The sequence below is a fragment of the Anastrepha ludens genome, chromosome 6 (assembly GCF_028408465.1).
Source record: "Anastrepha ludens isolate Willacy chromosome 6, idAnaLude1.1, whole genome shotgun sequence".
Classification (NCBI taxonomy): Eukaryota; Metazoa; Arthropoda; class Insecta; order Diptera; family Tephritidae; genus Anastrepha; species Anastrepha ludens.
In genome coordinates this window covers 7,917,467-7,939,792 of record NC_071502.1, presented here as the reverse complement: position 1 = coordinate 7,939,792, position 22,326 = coordinate 7,917,467, and the positions used below count along the sequence as shown (strand labels likewise).

The window sequence follows — 22,326 nt, the reverse complement described above, 5'->3', positions numbered from 1 at the left end:
ACTGCGCTAGATTAAGTTTGTTCCAGGAATTGAAAGAAGTTGTGATTCCATTGAAGAATTTTATATGTATTTAATATGAAAATAAAATTAAGAGTGAACTGCCATTTTTTAGTAGTTTTCAACTTTTATTAAATCTAAAAAAACTCAGAATTTGAATTTGGTAAATGGGAGACTCCTAATAATATAATGACGCCTAGGATATATGCGCCAAAAAAGTTGCGCCACGCTTCTCGTCCAATTTGATTTTATACTGAAAGCAATCGGAACAAGACTTCATTTAATTTGACCTGCTGTATTTTTATGTTTGCCGGATGGGTTTGTAAAATATTCAATATGGCTTTCGGCAAGCAAAACTAAAAAAAAAAGACGGGCATGGAAAAAATAAATAACGAAAAGAGCGAAATAAATGAAATCCATGTAGGCAATAATTAAGTAGGTAGGTAGGTGAAATGGTTAAAGTGCCAGTCTGGCACTCCTCAAGTAGCACTAAAGCGCCCTTTCGATACCATTATGACACCTCCAACACGCAGATATCTACAGCCAGCCAGAGCTATTCATGTCGTGGAGAAGATCGATGGGATTTAGGTTGACGCACTGCCCCAGGCTGTCAATGAAAGGAGTGCCCAGTGACTTTAGTCATCTAGCTGCCAAACCCGGGCATTTACAGAGAAAGTGTCCAAAAGTCTCCTTCTCTAAAAGGTCCCCACAGCTTCTGCAATGGGTGTTAAATGGTAACCCTAGCGTTTCCGCGTGTGTGCCGATCGTCCAGTAGCCGGTAAATACAGCTACGAGTTTGGAAATTGATTGGCGAGGAGTGCCCAGGATTTACTGAGTCCTTCGTATATCGTATTGGGGCCAAAGGGTTTTCGAAATAGCACATGAAGAAATGGAGCTCCATCTTTTCTGCGCTTTCCTAAGAAATAATTTGTGCAGTTCGCCTTTAACAACTGTCAGGCGGATGCCGATGACCGGGGAGGAGGCTTCTGAGGCCAATTCAGTCCCCTTCCTAGCCAGCTCATCAGCAATCATTTCATTTCCCACTATCCTCCTAAGCCTTGGAACCCAGATCAGAGAAATGTTGCCTGCACAGCCAAGAGATTTTATCTCCTCCTTACAGAAGTTTATTCATTTTGTTCTGCACCGCGTCTGCATGGCGTCGTCAGAGCCTTGATCGCGGCTTGACTATCAGAGGAAATGTCGCTCCCACGTTGCCTAAGCATTTTGCATGCCTGCCGGACCGCAAAGACTTCTGCTTGAAAAACATTAGCAGTATTCGGCAGTTTAAAAGAGATAGATAAATTGGCTGATTTAGAGAAAACCTCTGCTCCGACTCCCGATGCCATCTTGGAAACGTCAGTGAAGACAGAGGTGCAAGCTTCGATGCAGATTTTCCCCCCGATCCAATCCTTCCTATTTGGAAAGATTGTGCTAGCAAGACCCTCAAACTCTAGTTTGCGGATAGAGAGATCTGTTCGAAGTCCGGAGAAATACGGAATAACTGCCCGAAAATGCTACCATGCCCCCTAATTTGAGATTGTCAACCTCCTTTAACTTGATTGCACTTTGAGCTGCGATGGAAATAACGAAAAAGTCGATGGGAAGTAAGTGCGAAAGGACATTCAGGGCAGCGCTGGGCCAAGTTTTACATGCCCCGGTGATGCCAATACATGCAGTACGTTGCACCCTACCCAGATTAGTGTTATTATAGCCCTTTCGAAGAGCTTTCCACCAAACTGGGCATCCATACGTTAAAAAGGCAATAATTACAGCGTGACAACAAATAGTCGATAACAAGTAAACGATAACAGGTAATAGATAATAAATAACAGTTAACAAATAACGGTATATTGGTAACTGATAATTGACAGAAAATAGCAGAGAATATATAGTAATACTACCCACCAATTAATAGTGAATACTTACCTCACCAGTTTAAAAATATGGAAAAAAATTATACGCAAAACTTTATTTAAAAGGAAATTTATATGCGCTAATATAGCTAAATAACGATGTGATAACAAACTCTTCAATAAATTTAAATTTTAAAATACATGGCAGTTCCTATAGCATTTTATTTATATTTTTAGCTGGTCAACCTGCCGCCGACTACTATTTTTCAATACTTTTGCAGCTTTGCTCGTACACCCACAATGCCAACAAACTTCCTGCCGCAATTAAATGAGGCCAATAATTCACTTTTAGTGTAGCTGTCTTTCCAAGCTGTCGCCCAGATTCTGCTTAGCCAGCAATTTGATGCGCTGCTCTACCAAACCCAATGGACGTCGACGTACCAGGTGACAAGTTGATTGCCTGCGAAGTGATGCAAGAATGCGGTTAACTGTCATTTATACTAATTTATATGTTTGAAAGCGGCGTCATTATAAGCTAAGTTATATAAACAATAGCACTATTAAACTAGAACAAGTATTAGGGCTGATCGATTGATTGAATGAGATGATTAAGTTTTATGGCCTGAAGTAGTTTTGTAAATACTGAACTAAGTCAAATTGCCTAGGAAACATTAAGGGAAAAATATGCTTCTAGTGGCATATTTTCAAGCCAAAAAATATAGATAAGACAGATGCAAGGTAGTATTAAATACTTGTATCTATTACGCTTATAGAGCAATGTTTTAGATAAAACGTAATAATTTTTAATAAATATATCTACAAGGTGAAGCCCAAAATAAGCAATGCTGGCGTCATAAAAATGGGTTAGTGAGTTGGAAGATACACCGCTAGCTGACATCCAGCGAAAGCTTGGTGACATTCGGTTCATTGGAACCGAAGTTATTGAGTCTAAAGTGTCAGTCCGTTCGTGTCATGAGTACTAAAATAAATTTGTTTTAAAAACGGTAAAACATTTACCGAAACATTTGAATTGATGAAAAAGGTTTATGACGATGATTGTCCATCTCGAGCCAAAGTTCATGAGTGAGAGTTTCAGAGATGGTTGTGAGGACATAAAAAACAATGAACATAAGGGCCGCCCAAAACCAGTAATCACCGAAAACTTCATCGAAATTGTTCGTAAATTAGTCAAAAATGAACCGAAATCATCATTGAAAGTCATGGAATCGGAGTTGAATGTCTCCCAACATCGATTTATCGCATTCTAACTGATCATTTGGGCTTACGAAAGGCCTGTGCACGTTTCATTTCGCATCAGTTAATTGAGTACCAAAAATTGCTCAGAATTCAACATTCGAAAGACCTCATCAAAGTGGCGAAAAAAGACAAGAACTTCCTTTACAACATTACAACTGGTGATGAAACGTGGTGTTTCCAACATGAACCTGAAACTAAGCGACAAAGTGCCGAATGACTCCAGACGAGCCTTCTTCTTCTTAATTGGCGCGATAACCGCTTACGCGATTTTGGCCGAGTATAACAAAGCGCGCCAGTCGTTTCTTTCTCGTGCAAACCGGCGCCAATTGGACACACTTCTTCACACGGTACTTCGTTTTGTCCTCGTTCACCACCAGACCCATTCGCATTGCCTCTTTATCCAGTTCGGAGAAGGCAGAACTTAAAGCGCGGTTGTTAAGGGCGATGATATCGATATCATCCGCATACGCCAACAATTGTACGCTCTTATAAAATAGCCTTGTGCCTGAGCGATTAAGTTCTGCGGCTCGTACGATGCTCTCCAACATCAGGTTAAAGAAGTCACCTGTCACCCTGTCTGAAACCTCGTTTGGTATCAAACGGCTCGGAGAAGTCCTTCCCAATTCTGACGGCGCTACTGGTGTTGAGCAACGTCATCTTACATAGCCGTATTAGTTTTACGGGGATACCAAATTCAGACATCGCGGCATACAGGAAACTCCTTTTCGTACTGTCGAATGTAGCTTTGTAGTCGACGAAAAGATGGTCGACGATGCTCCTTTCATGGGTATTTTCCAAGATTTGGCGTATTGTGAATATTTGGTCGATGGTAGACTTTCCAAGTCTAAAGCCACACTGATAAGGTCCAATCAGTTGGTTGACGGTGGGCTTCAGCCTTTCACACAATATGCTCGCTAGAATCTTATAGGCGATATTTAGAAGAGTAATCCCGCGGTAATTGGCACAGATTGCAGGATCGCCCTTCTTATGGATTGGGCAGAGCACACTTAAATTCCAATCGGCAGGCATGCTTTCATCCGACCATATTCTGCATAGAAGCTGATGCATGCACCTTACCAGCTCCTCACAGCCATATTTGAATAGCTCAGCCGGTAGTCCGTCGGCGCCTGCGGCTTTGTTGTTCTTTAGACGCGTTATCGCTATTCTCACCTCGTCATGGTCGGGTAACGGAACGACAATTCCGTCATCAACGATTGGGGTATCGGAATCTTCACATTCTCTGTTACATGCGCAGCTGTCACTATTTAGCAGGTTCGAGAAGTGTTCCCTCCATAATTTAAGAATGCTCTGGATGTCGGTCCCCAGATCGCCGTCTTTGTCCTTACAGGAAAACGCCCCGGTCTTGAAACCATCTGTAAGCCGCCAAACTTTCTGGTAGAATTTTCGGGCGTTGTTCCTATTGGCCAGCATCTCAAGCACCTCGCACTTACGTATTTCGGCCTCTTGTTTCTTCAGTCGAGCCCAGCAGAAGCGAGAGGCCAGACGAGCCACCACTCAAAAAATCGCTTTTGGAGCAGTCAAAAATCAAGTCGATGTCTATTTGTTTTTACGATTCCAAGGGAATTGTCCACAAGAAGTTCGTACCAATGCGCCAACCCGTCAATGCAATTTTTTATCTTGGCGTTATGAAGTGTTCGTTGCATCGCATTCGTCGAATTCGCCCTGAATACCGCCAAGGAAGAAGCTGGCGCTTGATTTTTGCTAGAAATCGCATTTAACCCTCATTAACTCACCGTATTCGCCTGATATAGCTGCCTGTGACTTCTACCTATTCGGATAATTGCATTTGGCCAATAAAGGAAAACGTTTTGCGTCCGTAGAGGCCATCCAAAAGGCTTGACCCGATATCCTGAAGGACATTCCGGTCAATGACCTGAAACACTCTTTCGAAAAGCTTTTAGATCGCGTAAATCAGTGCCAGAGGGAGCTATTTTGAATAAATAAACTCAAAGTTATGAGAACAAAGCTTCTTCTATTTTAGCTCAGTTTTGTTTATTTTGGACTTCATCTTGTATGCATTTCTTAGCCTATTTAATTGGATCTCATTGCGCAAAATTGATTTTCGTCTCAAAGCTGTTGGTCAATTCTTTTTCCGTGTTACGTATTTGTTATGGTAGGATAATTAATGGTAGTTTTGGCCAAATATATTAACGTCCTTACATACATAAATACAATATATTTTAGGTATATATAAATAGATAACTTTACGTACTTGTAAATGATTCTCTCCCGATCAGCCCAAGGCCAAGAGCGCTCCAGCTTCTCAGTGAACTGTAAATTTATAAGCATCATGTGAATAACTTTTTTTTATAAAAATAGTTTAATAATTAGAAAATAGTCATTAAAAATTAAAACCTTCGAAAGGAAATTTCTGAAATTTCCTTAAATTTTTGAGGATATGTTTAATTTAATAAGAAAAAAATATAATTCACAATTTTTTTCTTGAGAGCTTTTAATTTTAATGAATAATAGTAGGACCCAAAAACTGCCATATATCATTGTTTTTAATTTACTTTCTCATTTGTGTTGATCGGTTAACAGATTCCCTTGTAATGTTGGCTTCCAATGCCTCAATCGAAGCTGGTTTATTCACATTCAGCATTTAGACTTTAAACACCTCCACAAATAAAAGTCCAAAGGTGTGATGTCACACGAGCTTGGTGGCCAATCCATTGGTACGAGACGAGAGATAAATAGCTCACCGAAACGACGTCGCAGTGAATCCATACTTTTACGAGCTGCATGGCAAACAGCGCCGTGTTGTTGGAACCAAATGTTGTGGAGATCACGGGCTTCAATTTCCGGTATCACAAAGTCGTTTATCATGACGCGATAGCGTTCGCCATTCAATGTTACATTTGCGTCAGCCTCGTCCTTGAATAAATATGGACCGATGATTTCTCCATGAAGTTGGTCGCACAAAACAGATGTTTTCAATGGATATGATGGCTATTCTTGAATGGCTTAGGGCTTCGGGTTGCTCTTCAGCTGAAATGCAGCAATTTTGCTTATTGACGTAGCCATTAAGCCGAAATGAGTCTCATCGCTGAATACCATAAGTTGGCCTAATGCGTGGTGTGTGAAAAAAATCCGATTGGAAAAAGTACTTCCAAGCTGATCACCCTTTATAAAATGCGACGTAGGTCTTTATGGAGAGTGTTTTGCCAATTGCCATACCAAACCATGACTGTTTACGCATTTTCCGGAAAAGTGTAACAGTGTATTTCAAAATTGACTCCATATAACCTTTCCAGCCGACGGTTCTACTTTCACTTTTTGGCCGGGAAGGCCCATTGTGATATTACTTCTTTGAACACAAGTATTCCCCTGTAATCTCCACTCCGGCGAAGCCACTTAGTCGCTCTAACAGAAAGATAAAATATTGTGAATGGCTGCGGATTCTAAGTCTACCAGACATCCAAAGAAGTAAGAATTTATTTAGACGATTAGTGTCACGTACTGGCAAGAGCAAGATAGTGGCAGAGAAAGTGTTCAAGACTCTCTACTTCAGCTACGTTTCCGCAACAGCGACAGAAGCCTTTAGAGCGAACCGCCATTTGCTATTCATGTGTTCCCATTAGGCGGTGGCCAATGAAGAAACCAACTATTGAACTAATGGCAGGTCAGTCGAGATAGATGGGGGGCCTGTTATCTCACAAGGGAGCCCCTGCTACATCCTAAATCTTATCAACAAAATATAAGACAAAAAAGTTCTGGGAAATACCAGGTTAATTTCAAAACACTGCTATTTATATTGTGAAGGTTCGACATACTTATGTCCCCACTTACTTACTAATACATAGATACCTACTTACCTTCTTTTCCTTTTCGCCCTCTTCCTCAGACCACTGCGCATGTTTTTCATGCTGCGATTCATCGTCTGCATGGCACCAACGCGCTTTCTTATTTGGCTTATCCTCATCCGTGTCATCCGTTTCAACTATGTCAATCAGATTCTTGACTGAATTGCTTTCATCGTCGAAGGATTGCTTTTCATCATTCAACTGCAGCTTCGGTATTTTACTCAAATTCCAGGTGTAAGTGGCGGTCAAAAAATCATTGTCATCGTCATCATCCTCATCGCGGTCTCCATCATCTTCACCCTCGTAATTGTCGTCAACTGCATCTGCGCCAGTTTCATCATCACTGTCGCTATCGGCCGCAACAAGCCTGGCTGTTAGAATATCTTCATCGGAGTCCTCGTCAACAACGTCATAATCTTCACTTCCTTCTTCACTTTCTTCATCCTGCGTTATTGGCATACTAACAACGTCAACTACACCTGCACCAGCGCTGGCCTTGACATTGTCACAAAGATGTTGATATTGATGTCGACGTTGTTGCTGCTGCTGCTGCTGCTGCTGCTGTCCTTGACTTGACTTCGACGGCCTCAATCGGGTTACATATGAATATGAGCCACCCTCTGTCTTGCCCTCGTCGGCAATACCGATTCCTGTTAAAGCTAAAGCATATTTGCACACGTTTTTATCAAACTCCTCATGCTGCTCCGCCTCCTCGGCATTAGCCTCGCAAGTGTCGTTACCTTTTTTAATATTTCTGCTCTCGCCATCAACCTCGCTGTCGCCATAGTCATCATCCGTGTCTGCCTCATTTGATTCATAATTGCCTTCGGATGCATAGTCCGATTCCGGCGTTGTGTCCTTTGCTAAGCTCATTTTCATTCCCCTTAACGTCGTGGCGGTTTCAGCCATAACTTTTCCTTTTGCTTTCAACTTGAGACGCTGCTGGGTGGCGGCGCCACTTAACTCGTAATCCAGTGCATCCTCATCGTAGGAGTGCTTGCGATGTTGTTGACATTGTTGTTGCTGCAAATCTGCGGGCTTTAATTTTTCAAATGTTTGCGAAACGGTGGCGAGTGTAGAGGAAAGTATTTTTGGTATTTCTGCAATTTCCGACAATTTTCGTTGCATTTCACGCAGTCGAGCCTCGATGGAAGCAGCTGATTTCACTATTTACAGACGCAGAAAGTTTTACGAAATGATTATATTGAGAGGAAATTAAGAATGGGATGCCAAATAGATAGATAGAAAAACAGTTCAGATATTTTACAATTTAAGTATAGATTATTTTGAATATAAATTGAAGCTTAGAAGATACACGGGCACTAAAACACGGAAACAAAAAAATATGAAAAGTTTGACGCTATAAATGAAAATACGGAGAGAAGTTATGGAGTGAACATTGAGAGGCCTTTCACAAACTTGCTAAAGGAGTTAATTAATGCAATTGTGAAATCAGTGAAATCAAAGCAAAATTAATAGGCAATTAGCATTTAGTAACTAAATATTTAAAAAAAATTTAAAATTAATTTTTTAATATTGTTTTCACCTAATTCTCGTTTAACACGATTTTTTTGGTCTTACCCTGTACTACTGATATAGTAAAACAAAAAGAAATGAAATACATGTAAAAAAAGACTTAAGTTTATATATTACTTACTATAAATACTAACAATTGTTTCTTAACAAAAGTTTGTACATTAATATTTAAAAATTTTATTTTAATTTCAGGTTTTAAAATATCATAAAAGTCTTTAGTAATGTCCACAGGGGGGAGTATTATCTCCACTTCTCTGGTTATTTGCTATCAGTAAAAACTTAATAAAACTTTATGGAGGTGGTGTTAATGGCATCAGGAATGTGTCCCAATACGATCAGTTGGATCATTCAACTGCTGATAGGCGAGCTTCACTCTTGGGCTACAGGCTGTGGCCTAAGTTTAAACGCTCATAAAACAGAACCTATGCTATTTATGCCCAGATATAAGGTACCAATTTATATATTGGATTGGGGAAAAAGTAATGTCGTATTTTGTCAATTGAGTGCGACATTTAAACATATCTTGCGCTGTACTTATTGCATCGGGTCACACTAAACAGCGATTTGAAGACGATAATCTGTACTACAAGTGTCTCTTTGACAGTATTGTGATCGTACGTTTCAGTCTTAAGTTACAGCGCGTCAAAGATGGAGTCCACCAAGCAAGAAATTCGTCATATTTTACGTTTTCACTACCTTAGAGGTAAAAAAGCAACGAAGGCGGCGGCAAAAATTTGTGAAGTTTATGGGTCTGATACTGTAACGATTCGCACAGCACAGTGTTGGTTCGATCGATTTCGTTCTGGTGTAGTAGATGTCGAAGATTCACTCCGTACTGGTAGGCCAATCGTCGTAGAGACTGATAAAATCGTTGAAATTATCCAAAGAGACCGGCATGTGAGCATTCGCTCGATTAGTCAGGAACTATTGTAGGTAAACCGTTTGGAACCATTTGCAGAAGATTGGATTTCAAAAAAAGCTGGATGTTTGGGTGCCACACGTGTTGACGCAAAAAATTCTCTTGGACCGAATCAACGCTTGCGATTCTCTGCTAAAACGGAACGAACTGGACCCATTTTTGGAGCGGATGGTGACTGGCGATGAAAAGTGGATCACGTACGACAATGCCAAGCGAAAAAGATCGTGGTCGAGAAGCGGCGAGCCGGCCCAAACCATCGCCAAGCCCGGATTGACCGCCAGGAAGGTTTTGCTGTGTGTTTGGTGGGATTGGAAGGGAATTATCCAATATGAGTTGCTCGGCCATAGTAGAGACCCTTAATTCGGTCCTCTACTGAGAGCAACTTGAGCGTTTGAAGCAGGCGATTGACCAGAAGCGGCCAGAATTGGTCAATAGGAATGGTGTTGTGTTCCACCAGGACAACGCTCGTCCTCACACATCTTTGATGACCCGCCCGAAGCTACGGGAGCTCGTAAGGGATGTCCTATCGCATCCACCATATAGTCCGGACCTGGCACCAAGTGACCTGCATCTCTTCCGGCCCATGCAAAACGTCCTTGGCGATACCAAGTTGGCCTCAAAAGAGGCTTGCGAAAACTGGTTGTCTGAGAATTTTGCAAATAAAGAGGGTTTTATAAAGGGGGATAATGAAGTTGCCTTCTAAATGGCAACAAGTTTGCGAACAAAACGAGGCATATTTGACTTGAATCGGATAATTCTAAGTACGTTAAATAAAGCGTCAAATTTCGATCACAAATACGACATTTCTTTTTCCCCAACCAATAAAACTTTATGGAGGTGGGGTAAAAGTGGTCGCGTACGCTGATGCTGTGGGGTCAATGGCATCAGGTCTGTATCCCAATACGATCAATGGGATCATTCAAAGGGTGCTAGACGAGCTGAACTCTTGGGTTACAGGCTGTGGCCTAAGTTTAAACGCGCGTAAAACAGAATTCATGACCAGATAAAAGGACCAATTTTTACTCTACCAAGCATTAACGGGCAAACCCTCTCACTTTCACCCAGTTCAAAGTACTTAGGGGTAATTTTGGACGCCAAACTTAGCTGGAAATTAAACATTGAAGAACGGGTAAAGAAAGCAGAAATGGGTTTATATGCCTGTAAACGGATGCTAGGAAGAAGATGGGGTCTTTACCCTAAGCATTCATTATGGCTGTATAAGACCTATTTTATCGTATGGTTCGGTAGTTTGGTGGAAGGCTCTATGGAGAGAGTACAATAACAAACTACTCGGTAGAATACAAGGATCAGCCTGTGCAATAACAGTCGGTGCAATCAGATCATGTCCTAGGGAGGCCCTGAACGCACTGACACACGTTATCCCGATAGATCTACATATCAAGAAGATAACAACAATGAGTGCATTTAGGTTAAATGAAGCGAGTCGCTGGAAGGAAAAAACTGTTGGCCATGCCTGTCTATTACTGCGACAAACCCAGTTTATCTCGAAGAGGACTGACTACATCGTGCCGACGGTAACATTCAGTAGAAATTTGGTCACTCTCTTTCCATCTAGGAAAGAATGGAACAAGGGATTGTCACTAAACAACATCGACACTACAGTTTATACAGATGGCAGTTAAATGGATTGTGGTGTTGGAGCTGGTATATATTCTCATAGACTTAAAATTGAAAAATCTGTGCGTATCCCCAATGTCTGCAGTGTCTTCCAGGCGGAAGTACTGGCAATTGGGGAAGCTTTGCAGGCTACTAATCGCAGATCCCTCTTTTAAGGGCAATATCGCTATTCTTTCGGATAACCAAGCTTCAATCCAAGCACTGGGTTCCGCTACTATAACCTCTAAAGTGGTGGAACAAAGCAGCAATAGCCTTACCACCATGAGCGTAAACCATAAAGTTACCTTAATCTGGGTCCCGGGACATCGGAGCATTGAAGGTAATGAAAAAGTAGACGAACTGATAAGAAGGGGCTCTGCCATAAATAACGCTCTTGCAGAATCGGTATTCACACCATTTGGTGCAGTCAAGGATACAATTTCTCTAAAATACCTCAGAATTGCGGACTTTAGATGGAGAGACTAGACGAAATGCAAAATTAGCAGAATGTTATGGCCCACCTACAACCCTAAGCAATCGTCAACATTGAGAAACATGAAACGTCGGGACGCCTGGAGACTAACGGCAGTCATAACTGGCTTTTGGTCTATCGGAGAACAAGCCGTCAAAATGGGCATTCCTCACAACACATACTGTCACAGTTGCAAACAACCGAAGAAAAAGGAAACAATCTTCCATTTCCTCTGTGAATGCCCTGCCCTATGGAAGAACAGAATGTTAACGATGGGCAAGCCGCTGTTGGAGAGTCTTGAACAGCTGTCTGGTTTAGATGTCAACAGCCTAATAAGGTTTCTAAACCGCACAGACTGGATATAGTAATGCTGTAAATAACCAGTAAACAAGTTGGTAACGAGGATGTGGCAACAAAATGGTGCGGAAGCGCTAGTTGGATTCTGGAAGAATCACAACTTAAACCAACCAACCAATCCACAAAACAAATTTTTGTTTTTTCCTCTTTGTTTATAAATTTATTATTGAAATTTACATTTTGTTCATATCTTGATATAACTTTGCCGATAGTATAGAACTCTTTAAAGGAATACCAGGTTAAACCAAGGCGCATTAAAGAGGTAGTAGCAGTAGAGCAAAAACAACAAGAGCTATGCAATTGTTTTTTTGCTTTTAGGCCCTAAGGTGGCAAAATCTATAAACAAAGATTGATACTTTAGAATAAATTAAACAATTCACAAAATGTTTACATAAATTTAAACACCAAACAAAATTTTACAATTTAGTTACCAAATCAATACAAAAAGATCAAAATTGCAACCCTGCCGGTGCTGCCTGTTTAATTTGCCTTGGTATTGGTACATTTGTTTTTTTTTTTTTGAGCTTTGAGAATCAAATTTTTTGTACTTGATCAATACTCTCTTCAATACGAATTCGGTGTTATACTTTAAATAAAAAAAAATTTTTGAATTACATAATGAAATTTTTTTTTATTTTTTATTTTTATTTTTTATTATTATTATTAATTTTAGCAATGCTTTTGCTTAGGTGCATGCAAACTTAAAAATAAAACACCACACCGCAATAAAAAAGCGTATCTCCTACTCACGAAAACCAATTGAAAAATGTGCAAGCTTTACGGGCTACTAGTAATTGGCGCACATTTAATTCCTATGCACTTTAATGGCACAATTATTTATTATCCTCGCTTTGTTGCTGGTTGTCACCAAACATTTATTTTTATTTATAATCATTATTTATTATGGTATACAAAGCGAATAAATTCCATTATGCAATCTTGTCTCCCTTTGCCAAATTAATCATCATCATCATATTCGTCTTCGTCCTCATCCTCATCATTGGAAACCTTTGCCGATTTGCGACCTCCACGTCGTTTAGCATGCGATGCATTGACGTTGCGCCGACCTCTAGTCTCCACTCGCGACTGCGACATTGACTTCGTTGAACGCGAAGCGGTGGGCAACGCCAACAGCATATCCTCAATGGTGCGTTCCTTCAACTCGTGATTGTCGCCCACCTCGGCGAAGAAGCGGCGAATATTGCGTACGATACGATGGTGTGGCAATTCCTGCTCTTGCACGTAAAGCGTAACAGCAAAGGGTTGAAGAATGTGGCGGCGCAAAGCAGCATTAGGCGTTATACGGGGTGTTTCGGTGTGGGCAAAAAAGCATTTGATGAGGCGGCAGCAGATTGGCAGCAGCGCGGAATGTGAACAGAGAATTTTTATTTTACAGTTATTTGTGTGGCACTCGTTAAAGGAATGTATGTACGAGTATGTAAGTTAGTAGGTGGATGTGTTTATGTGGATTGGTGTCAAGACACTTTGCAGTTTTAATGGCATCTTAACAGTTTGGGGGTTTTATCGATTTGACCTGAAGTATGCTTTTGCCAAAAATACAATGAAAGTACGAAAACAAATAATACGAAAACTTTTGTTTTGCATTTAGTATGTCTATTGGTATCAGAGGTCATGGCGCATGGAATAAGAATTTAAAAATTTAAATTTCTATTAGAGGCTTCCTTCTTTGTGCGACAATGAGAAAATTGTAAAATAATTTGTTTCGAACTTTTTAGAATATTGCGCATGAAAAAACGTATGACTGAGACAGACACGGGACTATTTTAGGAAATTTTTGAAATATGCTACCACAAACACAAGAAAATATTAAAAAAATGTTTCATAGAAAAAAAAATAATAATAATTCATTAAAAAAATACAAAAAAATATTTCATAAAAAAAATACGAACTGAACATCTGCCAATTTATCATGACTAATGGTATTTGGTATGGGAATAAGTTTCTTGGATCAGAATGGTGTCATCTATTATGAACTCTGTAAACCATCTGAAACCATCACTGGCGAACGTTACCGACTGCAGCTAATGCGTTTGAATCGAGCTCTCAAAGAAAAGCGGCCTGGATGGGACGGTAGACATGACAAACTGATTTTGTTGCTAAATCGGTCTAGAAATATTTAGGGGAACTGAATTGGGAAATCTCACCCGCCGTATTCCCCAGACATTGCATCTTCGGATTACTACCTGTTCCGATCAATGCAGTCAGCCCTTATTGGAGAGCGCTTCACTTCTTACGAAAGCATCGCAAACTTGCTCAATGAATGGATCAAATCAAAAGAACTCAAATTTTTCGTCAGAGGAATCCGTATGCTGCCTGACAGATAAAATAAAGTTATAGCCTCCGGTGGAACATACTTCAAACAATATCTTGAATCATTTAATTGTTTGAATAATTCGTAACTTTGGCTAAGAAAGGACGGAAACTTATTCCCATACCCAATAGAAGCAATTGGCGCAAAATTAAGCTTCATTAATAATTTCATTTTCGAGTAACTTTTTTACAACCAAATAAATAATTGGCGCGCATATTTCTGTTAGGTTTTAAGCCGAGCTCCACTTCTTAATTCCGACGTGCGTCGTAATGTTTTTGCAAAAAATCAAAAGAATGGACCTACAATTTTAAGTCGATTCCGAACGGCAGGTACTTTTTGTTAACGTCGACAGCGCATACCTTTTTTACTAAATAAAAAAATGGTTTTGAATGCTGGAAATCTTTATTTTGACCTTCACGCAGTTCATTGTTTGCCTGTTTATTTACTGCAGCTATTTATTCATTAATTCGGAAGTGTCATACGTAAGTCAGACCCCGTTTGCAAAATTTTCCGATAGGGTGATTTATTTTGCACCACCTTTTAGTAGCCTGGACCTGGCCTGGAATTTTTAAATTTTTTTGTATAAAGCTCATACTATAAGTAACTTGGTATGTTCGAAAATAACTTAACCACTATTAATTCGTACCCTACGATTTCTTCTCAAATACGCACCGCTGTGAAATTATAAACACACCGAATTTTTTTTTATATGGTAAAAACATAGTTCGTACTACAAAAAAACCATATTACGCAAAGTTTTGAACTTAGTACAAAATTTTCCATAATTTAACTGAAATTTTCAACTTTTAAACTGGTTGGTTGGTTGGTTTAAGTGGTGATTCTTCCAGAATCTATATCCAGTCTGTGCGGTTTAGAAACCTTTTTAGGCAGTTGACGTTGAAGCCAGACAGCTGTTCAAGACTTTCGAACAGCGGTTTGCCCAGGGTTAATATTCTGTCCTTTCATAGGGCAGGGCATTCGCAGGGGAAATGGAATATTGTTTCCTTTTTCTCCGGTTGTTTGCAACTGTGACAGTATGTGTTGTGAGGAATGCCCATTTTGGCTGCTTGTTCCCCTACATACCAAAAGGCCAGTTGTGACCTCAATCTTTAGAATTTTTTGGGTATGCAGTTTTATAGCCATTAAATTTTGATATAACAAAGTGCAAGTTTCAAGTGACTATAAAATGCCATTGAATTTTGAGAATTTTTTCCGCTGAGGTGTTACGCTTTTTCTTCCATACACAGTGAATGCCCAATTTTTTTTAGGGAAGAAAATGGCACTGTCAACAAAAAAAAAATAAAAAAATTCACGATATTGTGCACCCAGGGTATTTCTGGTTTTATAAGTGCACGTTTGAGAATTAATTTGTTTTTTTTTTTTTTGGTGGCGGTCGAGCATTTGTTATATAGAAGAAACTAAAAGGTGGTCAGATTGAAGGTACTTTTTCCAATAGGTTTTTTTGACAGCTCACACGTGACTATTGTCAAACTAAATACATACTTTTTCAGTTTTTATTGGTATTTCATCATGGAGAGACCTACGCCTCAGCATGGTTTACGAATCGTACAATTGCATTACGAAAATTGACGCTCTGCGAAAAGTGTTCATCCCGCGCTCAGGCCAACCGATCGTGTTCTGTGGTGAGACCTAATGGCTACTAATGGAGACTTATTGGCTACGTCAATGAGCAAAATTGCCGTATTTGTGCTGAAGAGCAATCTGAAACCATTCCATGGAAAACAAGCGCTTGGTGCAGCCCATGGGCTGGAGGAATTATCGGCTCATATTTCTACAAAGACGAAGCTGATGCAAATGTAACAAAGAATGGCAAACGCTATGGGTAAATGACTTTTTGATGCCGAGAATTGAAGTCCGTGATCTCAACAACAATTAGTTTCAGGTTTCAACAAGACGGCGCTATTTGACATACAGCCCGTGAAACAATGGCTTTACTGCGAGGTCGTTTCTTTGAGCAATTTATCTTGCGTCACGGACCAGTGGATTGGTCACCAAGATCGTGTGATATCACACCTTTGGACTTTATTTCTGGAGATATGCAAAGTTTAAATGCTTCGTGGTCGAACCAGCTTCGACTGAGGTATTGCAAGCCAACATCACTTGAGTTATTTTCATGAGAAACCAACCGAAGTCCTCCAGCGAGTTATTCAAAATTTGTGTTTGCAGATGGCCAAATTACGGCGTAGTTGTGGCCAACAATTGAAAGAGATTATTTTTCAGAAATAAATGTCGTGAATGGTTCTACACAAAAATAATACAGATTGACCAATCAATTTAAATGTTCGTTGTTTTATTTCAATTTAAAGTCCTATACCTCTAAATTGAGCACCCTTTATATAACACCATCAATAAGTTCGAAATTAAAAAAAAAAATTTAAATTTTTGAAATTTAAAAATTTGAATTAAGTTAGATGGTTTTTGTTGTAATAAGATCTATGATATATAGTATTTTTATAATATAAAATAATAAAAAAACACTAAAATGAAGAACATTTTTTTTCTAATAGCGATCGGAGGGTATTTCTGCCATGAAAAAGCTCCTTATAAAAATAAAAGAATTCTGCCGTTCGGAGTCGGCTTGAAACTGTAGGTGGCTTCATTTATGGAACATCAAGACGCACGCCACAAATAGGAGAAGCAGCTCGGCCAAACACCCAAGGAGGGTGTAAGCGCCAATTATATATAAATACATATATAATAAAAAAATATATGTGACCTGGTCTATGAAAGGGTACCTTACGTGTCAAAAAATCATTTTTCGCTTTTTTGTTGATTCGAATAGTGTGTGGAAGGCTCTTTAAAATGGTGAAAACCAGAAAGTCATAATTTGTTTAAAAGTTTGTTAAAAGTAAAAAAAAAGAAAAGTACAAATACGAAAATACAAAAGCTAACTTATTTTTTAAAACGATTTCTGCGATTTGCATTTACGATTTGCATTGCGATTTTATTTACATATAAAAAAAAATGTTTTTCACTGCTTCTGTGATTTTATTAATACTGTGATCTATGCTGAAGAAAATAAGCCAAACCGAATTGAAAAATATTAATATTTAAAAAAATTACAAGGTTTTTAGAAGTTTAAACTTTAACTGCTGTTTTCTCGAAAACTTGTTTACGCACGTAAGGTACCTTTTCGCAGACCAGGCCACATATAATAAATAAGTAGTCAAAACATTCCAATATACTACTCTGCTATTATTGAGGCCACAGATCTATACGTCGGAAACCATTTTCATCTACTATATCTTGTCACCGGAGACAGAGCAAATACTGTTGCAATAAGCTAAAAATTTTAGGAGGAAGTCTGGAGGGTTTAACCGAAACCGTTTGTCCGTTCCAAACTGGAGTATGCATCTTTCATTTGGTGCCCGTATTATTCGTGCCATGCTGCTAGAATTGAACGAAACCAGAAAGTATTCTTAAATTTCGCGTTGCGTAACTTACGCTTTTCGGATCCTATCCCTACATATGAAGCGCGATGCTTATTGATCAACTTAAAATCATTGCAAAGCAGGAGAATAATCCTAACTTTATCTTTAATTTTCGACTTATTACTGTTCACTGTCCGATGCTTCTTAAGAGGATTTTCTTTAATATTCCAACCAGAGCTCTGCGTAGGTCAGAGTTCTTCTATGTTTGTCTTTCTAAAACTTTATGCTCAGAATCCTCCTATTTCTAGAACCTTAATTGAGTTTAATAAAATCTCTAAATTTGTTGAGATAGATTTTTCATTTTCAAAAGGTCACATATTAAAATCTCTGAATATTTATTATAATATAAATAGTTTAAACCATAAAATATGTCCACTTAGCCTATAGAAATCTATTTTATTGGTTTAATAAAAAAATAAATAAATAAATATTTTAATATCAACGAAACCACAATAGCCCTTTGCTTCCTCGCGGAACCATAGGAAATTATACAGTATAAATAGCAAAATGTGAGACCAAAAAATGCGAACAGTTTTGCTCATAGAAATCACATAATTTTGGCTTGTGCGGAAAGTAATTTCGTTTTTTCTCGACAGAGAACTTAATTGTATACTTTTCACAGCTAACTTCACGCTTAAGGCACATTGTCGTTATATGTTTTGACAGCTGACAAGGCTTGTGTGCGAATAAGTTCAATTGATTTTACGCAGTACCTTTTGGTCGGTGCTCTTTTAAATATGGAGAGCAATAAGCAGCATTTTCGTCATATTTTACTTTTTTTACTATAGAAAAGGTAAAAATGCTGTTCAAGCCAGAAAGAAATTAACCGATGTGTACGGAGAAGATGTGTTGACTATACGCCAGTGCCAGAACGGGTTTGCAAAATTTCGATCCGGCAATTTCGATGTCGAAGATGCACCACGTTCTGGAAGGCCGGTTGAAGCTGATAAAGACGCAACGTTGTGACGGTTTCAAAAAATCGATTTTTTTTTTGAATTTTTCGGAAGAAAAACATCTTAAAAATATACTATAAAAATTTCAGACAGAAATTTTAATTATTTTTAAAGTTATAGCTAAAATAAGAGAGCGTGCCGTAGTGTATATGAAAGCGTGTGACGCGCCAGCAGCAGCTGCTCTGACAGAACTTTAAACGCGTTTTCCTCAAAACTATGTTTTCGAAATTTCGGGGAATCACTGACTCAAAACTATTAATCCGATTTGGCTAAAAATGTAACCCGTTATTTTAGACACACATATTTAGATCCCGGACCTTTAAAACGTTTAATTTTTTTATAATAAACTATTTAATTTAAACAATTTATGAAGAAAAAAATTAGATTTTGAGAACTTTTTTCACAAGTCCGCAATTTTGTTTTTGTTTTTTTTTATTTTTATAAATATTTTAGGTTCGGGGCCTAAAATAATGTCTACAGAACAATAATCTCTTTGAATTTTTTATTTCAGATGACTTTGGAAGGCTGCGTGTTTCCCCAAACCAACTCATCTTTTTTTTAAGGACTCCACTTTGACGTCAAAAATTTTAAACAAATTAATATAAAATTAACTTAAAAAAAATGTTATGTAGTTCAAAACACCAATAAAAACATGTAAAAACTTTAAAACGAACGCATTTTATTTTCTTTAAAAAAAAAACTCATGAAAAAACGTCGAAATTTCGGTCGTTACACCGGACTACTACCATAAGGGCATTAGTTGATGCGAACCGAGATTGGTGAGAGGTTAAATTTATCGAATTCAACTCTTTATGACCACCTGAAAGGCCTGGGTTGAAGATTGTCTTTCATATTCACCACAAAAAACAACGAAACTACTTTCCGAACAACTCAATATTTTCTACACTATTTCGCTGTCGATTATAAATTATCAGAAATAGTAAAATGAGCCTGATTACGATGAACTGTGCATAGGTGCATATATTTGTATGCAATTAAAGGTAATTAATATTTGCTCCCAGTTTAAAAAACTAACCTACTTTACGAAATTAAAAGCATTAATTTACTGAATTACTTTTTCACCGCTCCTTTCCTGGACCCCCCGTACATCTGTCCCTTTCATTAGCCAAACGCTTCGAGATTTTCAAAAGCAAACAAAAAAAAAACAAAAATTAGTTACGACGCACGCAACAAATCCTATTCGTCAATTATGCATGAATGTGCGTCCATCAAAGTGTCAATTAGTGGGACGAAGGAGGAAAGCATGAAAGGAAGAAATATCATATCAGAATGCTGAAGTGCATTAAGCAAATCACCTTTTCCTCTTCCTCGTCGGAGGACTCGTCCTCGCTCAACTCAATAACAACTTCATTGCCCTCTTCATCGATTTCGGTTTTGGTTTTCTTTTTCTTCGGTTTTGGTGGCTCGGGTGGATCGTGCCACATGATGGGATGCCAAAAACGGGTGCCTAGCAATGGGGTTGGGGTGAACTCTACAGAAAGTAAAAACAAAAATAGATAAACCAAGAAAACTGCGTGAGAATAAAGCAGAAGGCAAAATGTAAATAACGAAAAATTGGGTGCAAAGGTAAAGCCGAACTATCGGAACTCGGATTAAATATTCCATGCATTCATGCAAATTCAGTTGAAATAACAAGCACGCAGGCCGCAAGCAAAAATGTGAAAATGGTGGTTAGCACGAAAAATGCATGACACACTAATATAAAAAAGGAAACGAACCACTGTGGATGCCACACTCAGCTGCTACTACGACAACAACAAAAGCAAAAATACGAAAATAAAACTAGATTTCCACACTTACCCTTCGGCGGTGGAGCCGTCTTTGGCACACGCAACACAATCGACTTCTCCTCGCCCAACTCAAAGTCTGGGTCCTCCTCCATGCTGCCAAAGAAATGTTTGGTTTGCGTAAGTACAGGAAATGTGCATATTTGGAGTGGAAATTGTTTTGCAACTATAATTGAAACTACTTACTTCTTTACCAGGAAATGGATTTTCTTGCCAGAGGCTTCAATTTTCTCGTGCGCTTGCGTAAGCGATAATTCAGTGGCGTCCTCTTCGTTGATTTCCAGTAGGATGTCTCCCAAGCGAATGCCTCCTTTGTCCGCTAAACCGTCGGGCGTCACCTGCAAGAATGGTGTTGAGCTAAGGCACATAACTACTTTCATATGAAACTTAATATTTCCATTGCTTATTAAAATTTAATTTTTCATTATGCAAGTAAAAAACACAAAAATAAAAAAAGAATAAATTTTAAATTTACCCACCAGCTCCCGGCAATGCGCAACCAAGAAATGCTTTCGGCAAAGCGCTCGCCACAGCAATGAGCACACACAATTTTCGAATGCACAAATTCTAGCTAAAAGATGTTTACTAAGCAAATTTAAAATGAAGAAATACAATTGTTTTAGCCATTTGTTCTGTTGTTTTTCGCCTTCTTCAATTATTCTGGCGTTATGCGCCGCATGTGCGTTGCTTTGCCGTACATTTGCAGAAAAAAGGAAATACGAGCACGAGTCCATATTCAATAAGTAATGACAACCTACATACTTGTGCTTTCCACCCAGCCATGCCCACTCCGCCCCCATGGATAGATGGCAGTTGACGGCTGGCGTGTGCTTCAAATCTGCACATCCGCTCAAACAGGCATTCAGTAATTTGGCCGGAATGGATTCTATTTATTTTGACGGATAATATTTTTGGCAAGCAATGCAAGAGAAAGATAAAGATTTTATTTAAAATATAGCACATGCCTACATACATACATACATATGTATACACTACAGTATTGTGTAAAATCTAAGCAACTTTTCGAAAACACCAATTGACGTTTGCAAAACTTAAGTGGACAGCTTCAATTACATTAAAATTCCTATTAAAAAGCTCAAATAAAGGGGTTTTCAATTAGCGCGGGTCGATTTTGGCGTCCTGTGGCAGCCATTTTGTTTTGGTGACATCTGTCAAATCTTTTGTTTATTATTCAGTTGTTTATGCCAAATCATCATGGCAAGTTACACGATTGTACAGCACGTTCAAATGATAAAAATGAACGTAAAAAATTTGTGTTCATTAACGCAAACGTTGCGCGCATTGCACCCATTTTTCGGTAGACGGCCCTTCAAAGTCGACTCTTCAACGTTTGGTGGCCAAATTTGTGACGACCGGGTCAGTAAACAATCAGCCAACACCCGTACGTTCAAGGAACGCAAGATCAGTCGAGAACATTGCCGCGGTCCGTGAAAGTCTACAGCAGAACCCGAGGAAGTCTATTCCTCGCCGTGCACAAGAAACTGGCCTTTCGCAGACTCTAACTTGGCGAATTTTGCGTCGCGACTTGGGCCTACACCCGTACAAGATCCAACTGACACAGGAGCTCAAAGTTGTTGACCATAGGCAACGCCGTTTGTTCGCTGACTGGGCTTCGAATCGTTTGGAAGAGAACCCCAGTTTTGGGCGAAAAATCATCTTTAGTGACGAGGCGCATTTTTGGATGAATGGCTGTGTTAACAAACAAAATTGCCGTATATGGTACGACACCAATCCACACGACGTTCACCAGGTGATAATGCATCCTCAAAAAGTTACCGTTTGGTGTGGATTTTGGGCCGGCGGCGTCATTGGTCCGTACTTTTTTGAAAACGACGTTGGTGAGGCGGTCACCGTCAACAGCGAGGGCTACACAACGATGATAACCAATTTCTTATGGCCCATATTGAACCATATGGACCTAGACGACA

General features: G+C 39.1%; 1 protein-coding gene across 8 annotated transcripts in view; it reads right to left on the bottom strand.

The window, feature by feature from the left end:
• Positions 1-1,964: 1,964 nt before the first annotated feature.
• LOC128866727 (probable WRKY transcription factor protein 1) overlaps positions 1,965-22,326 on the bottom strand; it is a 36,386-nt gene continuing 16,024 nt past the window's right edge. Inside the window, exons 1-7 of one of the 8 annotated variants that reach the window (XM_054107676.1) lie at positions 20,857-20,965; positions 20,564-20,715; positions 20,391-20,473; positions 7,672-8,097; positions 6,944-7,590; positions 5,341-5,399; positions 1,965-2,310 (exon numbers count right to left, since the gene is read on the bottom strand). In XM_054107676.1, coding sequence (XP_053963651.1) covers positions 2,199-2,310; positions 5,341-5,399; positions 6,944-7,590; positions 7,672-8,097; positions 20,391-20,472 — 1,326 coding nt within the window. In that variant the 5' untranslated portion in view covers position 20,473; positions 20,564-20,715; positions 20,857-20,965 and the 3' untranslated portion in view covers positions 1,965-2,198. Of the gene's footprint in view, positions 2,311-5,340; positions 5,400-6,943; positions 8,098-12,659; positions 13,063-19,885; positions 20,062-20,390; positions 20,474-20,563; positions 20,748-20,856; positions 20,966-22,326 lie in introns of those variants that run through there. The other 7 variants (XM_054107677.1, XM_054107675.1, XM_054107680.1 and 4 more) reach the window with 7 other exon arrangements.